The sequence below is a fragment of the Muntiacus reevesi genome, chromosome 16, assembly GCF_963930625.1.
Source record: "Muntiacus reevesi chromosome 16, mMunRee1.1, whole genome shotgun sequence".
Classification (NCBI taxonomy): domain Eukaryota; kingdom Metazoa; phylum Chordata; class Mammalia; order Artiodactyla; family Cervidae; genus Muntiacus; species Muntiacus reevesi.
Window position 1 is genome coordinate 54888482 of NC_089264.1, and position 12215 is coordinate 54900696.

At 39.8% G+C, this 12215-nt stretch overlaps 1 protein-coding gene across 1 annotated transcript in view; it reads right to left on the reverse strand.

The window, feature by feature from the left end:
* The window catches only part of RFC1 (replication factor C subunit 1), a 69206-nt gene that overhangs the window by 14464 nt on the left and 42527 nt on the right, over positions 1 to 12215 (reverse strand). The window contains exons 8-13 of the mRNA XM_065907060.1: positions 11054 to 11141; positions 9444 to 9715; positions 6922 to 7029; positions 3788 to 3967; positions 2544 to 2648; positions 100 to 499 (exon numbers count right to left, since the gene is read on the reverse strand). Coding sequence (XP_065763132.1) covers positions 100 to 499; positions 2544 to 2648; positions 3788 to 3967; positions 6922 to 7029; positions 9444 to 9715; positions 11054 to 11141 — 1153 coding nt within the window. The remainder of the gene's footprint in view (positions 1 to 99; positions 500 to 2543; positions 2649 to 3787; positions 3968 to 6921; positions 7030 to 9443; positions 9716 to 11053; positions 11142 to 12215) is intronic.

The following is a 12215-nucleotide window of genomic DNA, read 5'->3' on the forward strand; positions in this document are numbered from 1 at the left end:
AGAGATCAATAACCAACCATCACACTCCCTAACACATGGGTTCCTGAGCGACGGCATGGTAACAGACACACACAGGAAGGAACGGAGCTGTAACATCACCGTGTCTCTTCTCTTCGGAGGGACGCCTGTGCCAGCTCTGCAGCCAGCGCAGGAGTCTGTTGGCGCAGCTCTGGTCGCCTTGCTGCCCAATGACGGTCTTGAGTGAGGCTGGCTTGTACTTATCCACCCAGAGCAGGCTTTCCACTCTGCTTTCACTGCTGTCATCAGCCAGATTCCCAGCCCGGCCGTCACCATTGGTCTCCTCAGCCGCCTGCTCCCTGAAGTCCAGGCCTCTCTGAGGCACACTTGCTTCCTTTTTTAGTGACTTTATAGAGCTTTCCCTTTTGGGAGTCAGTTTGCACTTTTTAGATTCTGATTCCTTCTTAGTTGGACTACTTTTTCTTTTTCCTTGGTCATTTTTTTGGGGTGTTCTTTCCAATTTGGATTTTTCTTTCTTCATCTTAAAAGTTGGAAGAAAAAAGAAACCTGATGAGATATACAGAATTTCTATCCTGCTAAATGTACTCTAGAGAGCAAGCTGAGGTCCCCAGGTGGGCTACTCAACCTGGATCTGTCTTCTCACAATAGACTCTGCTGTTTGTGGAAATCTCCACGTTCCAAACTTAAAAAAAAAAAAAAAATGAACAACACAGCAAAAGCATCCACATGCAATTTTAAAAATAAGGGTTGAAAAAAATGAAAATAGCTCTTTGAAAGCAATTAAGTATTGTAAAATTAGTTTTAAAAAAAGGATTAAAAAAATTAAAAAATAAAATAAAATAAAAAAAGGATTAAGAATTTTTGCTTTATGACCAGTTAATATTTTATTCCTCCACAAGAACATTTACACAAATGTTCATAACATTTACACAAATGTTCATAATTATATTTTATATACACAAATATCATAGCCAAAAAGTGGAAACAACCACTTTTGGCCATCAGATGATGAACAAATAAAACGTGGTATATCCACACAATGAAATACTAATCACCAATTAAAAGAAGAGGAGCACCAATGTATGCTTCAATATAGCTGAACTTTGAAAACAAGGTGCTAGGTGAAAAAAGGTAAGAGGGCCACATATTCCATGTTTCGCTTTATACAAAATGTTCAGAATAGGGCAGTGGTTGCCAAGGGGTGGGTATGAAGAGAGACTGATAGTGGATCAGAGTTTTTGTGGGAGATGAGCCAACTGTTCTGGAATAGACAGTACTGACAGTTGCACAATCTTGGGAATATACTAAAAACCACTAACATACATCTTAAAACAGGTGAATTTTATGATCTATGAAAACTGAAATTAGTGGGAAATTTGACGAAAAACAAGGTACTAGCATTGTATTAAAGTGTCCCCCCAAGATACTTATCAACTGCAATAGGAAAAACTGCCACTTCACTAGTGAAAAACCAGGCAGAAATCACATGACCTAAGTAATAATAAGACATATCAACATCATGCACAGCTGACAGGATGCCCTGGGGAGGACACAGTATCACTTATATGGTCTTCTTGCCCAAAATGCATAACCTCAATCTCACCATGAGGAACGATCAACAGCCCAACTTGAGAGATTTTACAAAACAAGTGAGTAGTACTCATCAAATTAGGGTCACAGAAAGACTCAGGGAGGCCCCAGAGCTCCACAGGCTGGAGGAGACTAAGACGACACAGCTCAGTGCAGTGTGAGAGCCAAGGACGACGGGGCTAAATGTGAAGTTAACACACTCAGCATCGACGTTCATCTCCTGGCTTTGAGAACCGCACCACGTTATGTAAGTTGTGAACATTAGGGGACGTGGATGACAGGCCAATCCAAATCATTCCCCAAGACTTTCTGGAATAAACTGGAAGGCCCCTCACCACTTGGGTGTCGGGGCTGGGGACATCAAACCTGGGCTGCTGGCACCCCGGGCCCCACGCACGGACATGTACATAGAGGAAATGAATGAAGCTAACACCCGGAGAGGCAGAGAGACGTGTTAAAAGCACTGCAGTCTGTGGACCCAGCAGTCCCCACATCAGACTTGTCAGAGTTTACTTATCTGAGGCAAAACGGTTCCCTTTTATGCTAAAGGTAACATGGCTTCCTTTCTGTCACGACTGAAAAAGTCCCGATATAGTTCTAAATGCAAATGATGTTATCATGCTGATAGCCATGATATAACCTTCAAAGAATTCTTAATCAAGAGACTCTGCACAGTTTTACTGTAAGAATAAGGAAAACATGGACAGTTGAATCAGTAATTAATAGATGTGGGAAGTACAATGTACTTCCCCTCTTCCTCCTCATACTCCTTTGAGAAAAGTAAAGAAATACATCAATGACAACAGCCTACAGCTGAGTTCACCTACTCAAAAGGAAATAAGGGAAGTTCATTTGCAGCAGGAGGAAAAGCTAATTTTTTAGCCCACAGGCCTGTATTCACCCAAGAAATGTCTCTATGAAACAGGAAAGGTCTATACACCAACAAAAATAAGTCAAGTTCATTTTATACAAACCTCAGCTTCAGCAGCTATTTCATACTTGGACTTCTTGCCTGGCATAGTTCGAATCAGATTCAACAGGCCATCTTCATCAATAATATTTGTCCCCAAGGCTGCTGCCTAATAATTTAAAATGTAAATCATTGAAACCATTACATTCTGTAAAAAAAAATCTGATTCTCAGGCTTGTCAGAAGGTGAAAAACCACATTTGTAAACTAGGTAACACTGGAATATTTTTTAAAACAGTATGCATGAAAAAGCATCGTTAAAAAGAGAATAACAGAGCCCCCTCTGAGAAGGTGGGCTGGCACCCAGGGTGTCACACTGCCCCTTTTGTGGGCTGCTTCCCCTTTCTCTCTACCCTAAAAAGGTTAAATCCTCAAGAGCCTAAGTCCAGCTCGTCACACCCTCTGCCAGGCCCGACTGGCTGGCAGACAATCTCCTCCACCGTCTCCCCTGCTAACAGAACTCCAGTGTGTTCATCTCCAAGGGACGACATGACTGGTCTAAGAATCAGAAGAATCTTCATCCTCCCCAAACTCTATCACTCTGAATGGCCACAGGACAGCTCTGGCCAGTGAGACTTAAGTGAAATTCTTTAAGAGGTATTGCGGGGAAAACTCTTACAAGGTCAGTTACACCTAGTGTAACATCTTGCCACTGCTCCCTATTTCCTGCCTTGAATGCGAACTTGAGAGCAGCAGCTACCTTGCAACAAAAGGCAACATATGCATGAAGACAGAAGTGAGGGATAAAACTAAGTCTAGCTACATCACTGAGGGGCTGAACCATCCCCAGCAACTGCCTACCTCGGGAACCCTCATAATGTAAGGAAATAAGAAGCTGTCTCTCAAAACCACAGTTAGTCAGGTATTCTATTATTTGGGACTAAGTATAAAAGAGAGTTTCCAATTGAAAAGCTCAAGATGGAGTCCACAGCAGCATATATAGGAATACTTAGGACTAGAAGAAGAGGAAAACTGCATTTGCTTCTATCTTCAAAAGAAGATTTTGGCTAGAATACTACACTAAGAAAGCCAAGTAAACAGGAACTGTGCCTTCAACTAGAAAACCAAAATCCCAGGTCAAAGCCAAACAACACTTCTGTGGAGAGCAAATAACGTAGAGAAGAAATTACTTTTCCATTTTCTCTCTTCATTTCCCTCTGCGTAAAGGACCTTACTACGTATGCTCACATCATGAGCCCGCCAAGGCAAGCAGGCTGTCTCACTGTGCTGGGAACCCAGCACTACCCACCTTGTCACTCTTGGATTGACCGCTGTCACGACCCATGACCAGGTAGCTTGTTTTCTTGCTGACATTTCCTGTCACTTTTCCCCCATAACGCTCAATTAGAGACTTGGCCTCATCTCGTTCAATGGACTCCAGCACTCCTGTGATTACAAACGTAAGGCCTTCCAAGCAATTTTCAGCTCCCTAAAAACCAAAATGTTCAAGCAGAGAGGAAATTACATGGTAGCTTTCCAAAGAAATATTTGGCATCAAAACTGCAGGAAGTTGACTTTTCTCATTTGACATCATAAATAATCTCAGCATGAAAAAATCTGCAGGAAATTTACAGTGAACACGCAGAAACTGAAATTAAATCCTGAGGAATTCTTATGTAGGTTAACATTTAACAAGCTTATAAAACCAGCAACAAAAAAAATGTATGTTCAATATGGTTAGGAAACCTTATTAAAATTATCCACTCATACTATCCTCATTTTTTAAAAAATACTTAAACTACTAGTTAACTTGTATAACTTTAAGTAAGCAACCAGATGTAATGCACCTACAGAATATCTTGCTTCTGCTAAAAAAAAGTTTCAATTCTGAAAAAAAACTACACAGGTTTGAGCTCTTACCCTATCACACCATCTCTTGATTGAAAAGTTAATATGATAAGACAAAAGACACTCAGCAAAAGAAGGCTAGATGGAAAAGACATTTAATCTTAATTGGAACTGTGTACAGGTATAGATTTTTTTTTACTTTCACAATGGTTCAATATGGTATAATCCCAAGCAAAATGAAAACTATATAAAACATTCCAAGTTACTTATTACTTTTGAAAAGAGAATTGAGATCAACATAGACTTAAAACATGCTTGCAGAGCAGCAGTTAAGCAAAATTCAAAGCTTGCCCCAATACAAGCTCAATCCTTCACCATCTAGGTGAAGAACTGTTCTTGGGAGGGTAGGGGGAGTGTAGTAAGTCTGTTTGGAGAGAAAAGATTTGACTAAAAACATCTCAAGGTCCCCATGACTCTAGGATTGAAATGACCTTGTGGATCTCCCTACCACGCTCTTTCATTCCCAAACTCTCAGTGCAGGACCAGCAAACCACCCAATATTCTCAACCTCTTCTCCAACATTCCCTCCACAGCCCTGCTTTCACTGAAACCTGTCCACCCTCTAAGAACACCACTTTGGCTCAAGCCGTCTCAAGCAGAAGCTTTTTTATCTTTCATACAGGAGGCAAGCCTGGCATCTTCCTCCAGCCTCCTACACAGCCCACTAGCCCCTTCTGGCTCATCCTCTGCCCCTCTTTATTATGGGAACTACACCTCCATCTGTGATCTGAATCCCCTGCCCTTCTACATTCTCAGAAACCTCATACTACCTTTGATTATCCTTCTCTTTCTGGGCTATCTTCAATCTCTCACTTTCTGGTAGATCAATTCCATCATCAAAAAAAAAACATGCTATAAGCATCTGACTCAGTGGTAAAGAATCTGCCTGCCAATTACAGAGATGACAGCTCAATCCCTGATCTGGGTAGATCCCCTGGAGTAGGAAACAGCAACTGGCCCCAGTGTTCTTGCCTGGGCAATGCCCCGGACAGAGAAGCCTGGTAGCCTATAGTCCACGGGGTCGCAAGAGAATCAGATGTGACTGAGCGACTGTCCAACCACAAACCGTAAAGACACTCCCATCTCCCCCCGAGGCCACCTCCCATTTGTAGCTAGAAGTCCCCTCTCTCCTCTCCCGTCACAACCAGCATCATCTACGTATGCTGCCTCCATTTCGTCTCCTCCCACTCACTCTTCAACCCACTTCCACCAGGTTCTGCCTCCTCCATTCTATCAAAACTTCTGCTAAGATCACTGAGGATCATCCACATTACTAAACGCAGTGGACAATTCTCAGTCTCCTTAATGACTCTTTAAACCCCCTCCTCCCTCTGCTACTGCGATACCACCTTTACCAGATTTCTCCTCCATCTGTGGCCGCTGCTTCTCAGCCTGTTTTTGGGTTTCACCCTCCTCCACTTCATGAGGACGAGGTCCAAGGTCTGTCCTCACTCTGTCCTTGTTTGCCATGTGACATCAAGTCCTTCCAACATTTTCTACATGCCAATAATGCCCAATCTTTTGCATCCCACTGTGACTTCTGTTCTGAGCTCCAGTCTTGCAAAGCTACCTGTCCACTGAATATTTCCATGTGGCTACCTTGCATACATCTAAAGCACAGCACGGTCACAATGAACTTATTATCATCTCCCCAAATCTGCTCTGCCTCTAGCCGCATCAGTATCCACCCACAGATGCTCACGCCAATAACGAGGAAACCACCCGATGCTCATTCTCGGTTCCCACTCCCAATCATCACCATGTCCTACAGATTTTCCTTTTTCATTGAAGCTACTTCACTTCTCAGCCTGGTCACTGCTACCACCCTAGACAAATCTCATCATTTCTCACCATCTCTCCTCATTGATCTGCCTGTATTTATTCCCCCTCCCTCCACTGCACTCTATATTTAGCAGCCAAGAGTGCTCAGCCTGAAATGCAAATCTGGTCATACTGTTCCCCCACCGACAACTCCACTTAAGGACCAGATTCCCTAAAAGAATCTCTGATTTTTCCCTTAAGGGCACGTATCACAATTATAATAATGAAGTACCATGAAGGCAAAAAGCATCAGTCTTGTGACTGCCGTATCCTACTCCCTAATTTGTAAGGACGATGACTAATGTTTTCCTATTCTGTTTTGTTTGTTTATTTACTTTCGGCTGTGCTGGGTCTGTTGCTGTGTGGGCTTTTTCCTGCTGTGGCGAGCGGGGCTCCTCTCTGCTTGCAGCGTGAGGGCTTCTCACGGCAGTGACTTCTGTTGCTGAGCACCGGCTCTAGGGCACGCGGGCCCAGCAGCTGCCGCTTCAGGCTCTGGAGCACAGGCTCGGTAGCTGCAGCGCACGGCATGTGGGATCTTCCTGGACCGGGGCTCGAACCCACGTCTCCTGCATTGGCAGGCAGACTCTTTACCACTGAGCCGCCAGGGAAGCCCTGTTCATCTTTAATCATTAATTTTCTGCTACTGTAGACATAATGAATACATACATGGACCCACAGGCCAGCGGCCTTGAAACATCCTCTCAGTATTCTTACCTTTGGTATTTCTTTGGAGCCCAGAGCTTTGGGACCTTCTCGATTTAAGTAGCTTCGGTAAGCTTGGTAATTACTGCGTCTCTTTTCAGCATCGTCAGGACTTATAGACTTTAGGGAGACGGAAAGAAAACTGAATAAAGTCATACAAAATTAAAAATATATATCAAAAAAATAATTAAAAATACCTATCAATAAACATTAAGTCACTTCGGTGCTTGATCCTGACACTAACATTTTCAGCCACACAGGTACGCCCCCATCTACACACGCCAGGCTTACAAACGGCCCTGCCGTCAGCCCTTCTTAAACCCCTCAACTCTCTCTAAAGGCACAAACCTCACGGTAGACTGAGCGTGCAAGCCAACTTGCTAGCCCCAAGCCACAAAACAAAAAGATGTATTTTATTTCAAAAATTCGTATGAATTTTAAATTCTATTCCATAGTATATCATGTGTATTTCAGTGGAAAAATTAATTTTTTCCCAAGTAAACAATCACAGAAGAAAATATACTATTTTTATCCAATGGCTCTGAATACCCTTAAAGTAACGTATCCCCTGTGTTCCTGGGGAAATAAGCACTACAGTCTGAGAATTAATGGCTTTGTATACACACCTGCTCAAACGAGGGGCAAGCTATTCTCCAAAAAGCAGACACATTCTATACGCTACCACTCTCCCTTCTGGGTCTAATCTCTCCTGTTTCTCTCAAGGGTTCTGACCACAGGTGTGTCTCGGAAAATGCTGGGGAGATCTTTTAAACTTTAATCCCTGGATGCACTCCAAGTTTCTGATCCAGAGACAGGAGGTATAACTAACATGTGTATATTTGGGGAAAGAACATCCTAGGTAATTAAGAACCACTACAAGAATGATCTCTGTCATTTTTTCCACTTCCTAATTTTACATTATTTTTAACTTGTAAGCCACCTCAAACCCCTCTGAGAGTAGAAAAAATACCACTTTTATACAAATAAATTATTTAATCAATAAAGGAGAGTAACTTGCTTTGGTTTTGAGTTAATTGTACCATAGGCTACAGGCTAACCCTAGACTCTAATCCCACTTTTTAACAGTGGTTCTCAAATGATGGTGTGCAACCATATCTGAGAAGCTTGTTGAAATATACCTGCCCAGACCACATGCCCTAGGAAATCATATTTTTAACTAGTGTTACAGGAAGTACAATGCATGCCAAAATGGGAAAATCATTTATAACAATAATTCTGTGGAAAAAATAACTGAATTATAAACGAATTATAAAAGAAATCTGAAGCACATTCATCTGTGAAGTCAAAATTATTTGACTGAGGTAGACTGAATTTATAAAACAGACTTTCATGTTCCCCAAACTACTTAAGTTCGCTGAGTCATTTCTAGTCCAACTTTGAAAAATAAGGTGAATAGCAACAGTATCATTTAAAAAATTATTCTGCTTTAATAAAAATAGACAAGCATCTGTAAACCGAACATGTTTAGTGTGTCTGAAGAAAAATATTCATTCTCCAGCTAAGTACTTTGTGAAGAAAAACCTGAGACCAAAAAGTTAATTGTTCCCTTAAGCGTATTTATTAGTACTGACCAAAAACAAAAGCATCTAACAATCATCAGCATATCAGTTTTTCACTAAAAAATAATGGTGATGAGCACTTAAAATAGATAATACTCTGCTTTTAACTCCAAGTGCCAGAGAGGCTTGAAGGAACAGTGGCTTCTCTTATGATCCCAAGAAACTCTAAGAAACTCTAAGAAAACAATTCTAAGAAACTAAGAAACAATTCTCAAATATATATGAAAATAAAAACAACTTCTAAAAATCATTCTGCATTACTTCACTGTTTATCCCTCTGAAAATGATTTCAGCGTCTCAACACTGTGAAACAGGAGCAAAAAGGCATACATTCAGGACAAATCAAACAAGTTATTTTAATAATAATAGCCAAAAGTTATGTAGCATGTATTATGTACCAGGTACTGTTTCAAGCGGCTATACACATTATCTCATTGTATACTATTATTATCCCAATTTTACAAATAGAGAAACCAAAGCAGAGGGAGAAGTAACCAGGCCGAGGTCACATACTTGCCCAGCGGCAGGACTAGGATCCAGAACTGACTCCAGAGCCCATGTCCAGAGCCACAGTATTATATTACTTTTTTCTGGTCTTAGAGGACCTGAGTTTGAAATGACTCTGCCACGTACTCACCAGATGATCTTGGGAAAGCTACTTAAACCCTTTCAGTCTGTTTTATCATCTTCAAAAGTTGAATAATAAAAGTAAATATCTCTTATGGTGAAGATTACATGACATATCACCTACAGTATCTGATACACATTAACCCTCAATACATACTGGCTTATTTAGCTATATTGTTAATAATAACCTATATTCTGCAACAGCATCTTTAAATAAGACAGTATCTTTAAGATACTATAATCCCTTATAAAGTTAGAGACAAAACTTGAAAAAAAACCAGATCAACACACAGCCCCCACAATGATACCCTTTTCGAAAATGTCTACCTCTTTTTTAGCTGGAGAACTTTTGATTTTCTTAGGAGTTCTTGTCTCTTTTAACTCAATAACATTTTCTTTTCTTTTTGAGCCCATAGACTGTGTTTCCTTATTATAACTCTCTTCTTTTTTTTTCAAAAGTGCCAGCTTAGAACTGGCTTTTGGAGAGGTTTCCCCTGTTTTATGAGCTGATGACCTGGAATGTTGCTGGGATTCTCTTGAACCTTCACACTTCGTTTGCTTCTTAGGGCTGAAGGTCTTTCTTTCATCTGAAAATTGCTCTGTTTTTATGAGGAAGAAAGAAAGGATTATAAATGCTGTTTTTGCAAAATGATACCCAATATCAAGATTATTTTTTCATTTTTCAACAGAATAATCTTAATAGGACATAATGTCAATATGGTGACTTCATAACATTCACATTAAAATTTTAGTTCTTGTTTATACAAAATGTTTATTTTTAAAATTAAATATTTGTATATTACTTCTTTGTGTAACCATTTCAAAATAAGAGATCTGCCCTTTTAACTATAAATTATTCATTAATTGAAATGAGATGGTAAACTACATGAGAACATGGATTTTATTCCACAGATAAACTTCAATGATCCAAAATTCACAGAGAAAAGTTACTAATTAGAATATCCTGTCACATAAAAGTTCTGTTTGTAATAAAGTCTGAAAGAATCCTGTGATTTCAAGACTAAAATTATATGAACAGATATATTAATACTTATAAGATTAAGCCCATCCATTAGCATCTAACCACACCAGCACATGGTTAGATATCAGGACCACTTAAAAAAAACTAAAACCTACAGACAACTAGCAGAAGGGCTTCAGATGACCTGGACGATGACGATTCAACTACATGAGCTTGAAACCTCTAGTCTTTTGTCTTCATGTATTGAAGTCCACACACTTGCACTACACTTGGAAATTAACACGAAGCCAAACAACAATTACAGAGCAGATAGGAATTCTGTACCAGCTAACATCCACACCGTTCGCCAAGCATCTAAGTAGAACATGCTCCGGTACTCCTATGAAATAATGTCAACCTAAGAACACCAGGCAATTATTACACAGAGTGAAGGAAGTCAGAAAGAGAAAGACAAATACTGTATGTTAACTGTACTCAATCTAGAAGATGGTACCAATGATCCCATGTACAAGGCAGCAAAGGAGACACAGACGCAGAGAAGAGACTTTCGGACTCAGTGGGAGGAGGCGAAGATGGGATGATTTGAGAGAACAGCACTGAAACATGCATTACCGTGTGTAACACAGACAACCCGTGCAAGCTTGATACATGAAGCCGGGCACCCAACCCGTCACCATGTGACAGGCACCCCGCACACAGGTGCCCTGTGACAATCTGGAGGGATGGGGTGGGGAGGTTCAGGATGGAGGAGACGCATGCACACCTATGGCCGATTTACACTGATGTATAGCAAACCATCACAATGTTGTAAAGTAATCATCCTCCAATTAAAATAAATTAATTAAAAAAAAAAGAATACCAGGCAATTATTGAACAAAATGTTTAAACAGAAGGTTACATGAAGTTTCTTCCATAAAGATAAATGTTCCAGCTTACTTTGTTCTGCTAGTTTTACCTTTATGAGGATATTTAGGTTTCTCTGCTTTACATAAATTCACTTGTACAGATGAAAACGTCTCTTTTTCTTCTGCGTCCTTTTCAGCCTAAGAAAATGTAAAAAGTGTCAAATGCGACAACAGGAAAACTTTTACCACAAAGTATGTTGTTAAAATCAACCAAAGATTAAGGGTCATCTTCCAAAGTAGCAAAACAATGCAATAAATTTTCATTCATTCTTACACAAAATTTCTGGGGAAGATGAAACATGTTTAATTACTTCCAATTTTACAGATGAGGAAACAGATGAAAGAGTATAAAAATACACCTAAAAAAAACTATCCCAGTTGTTCCCCACTTGTGACTCTGAAAATGAAAGCCTTGTTCCTGCTGCTTTCATCTCAATTCTCAAACTGTTAGCATCATGCAGTTAAAAACTAAAATCTAACCCAAAAGACTAACAACAATCCAAAGCTCAAAAGAAAAACAGAGTACTTTCTCAAAAGAGAAAAAAATGTCCATTCTCTCCACTGCTCTTCAAAACTCCATTTTACAGAAAGGTCACAATTGGGGTGTATGATGCAGTATTTTCAATTTGAATGTCTTTAGATGAAATAATAAGGCTTTTCTAATGACAAAGTCTCCACCATTCCCTATACAACTTTACATCTGCCTGCCGTAAAATCTCTTAAAATGGTCAGATTGATACGGACAATATTAACAGAGTATGATTCAATAGAAATAAAGGCTAGTTTTCTGGAGATCAAGTGCTTAAAGAAAAAAATCTTGATGCTTTCAGAGATACCCAAAAATACTCACTATTTGAGGCTGTTCTAATACATATCTTAAAGTTAGCTAGCTACAAACAGCAAATTATGCTTTTAAAAAGACAGTAATTAATATTATAGTTAATAAACTTTAGATTCCATTGGGAATCTTTATTTATCAGTGTTATTCTCTGAACAAGAACATAAGACCCTCTTTGGGACAGACAGTAAGTCAAAGTTACAATTTGTTTTTTTGTGAAGAAGGGTTCTGATTAGCTTTGGTCCTATCAACCTTCCTTTAGGAAGAATAAGTTTCTCAATGAGCTTCCCCAAAAACATTTTCATTAACAGAAATAATTTTAAGCATCTCTCTAGAAGAGTTGTTCATGGTTGTATCCCCAGAGCCTAGAATAC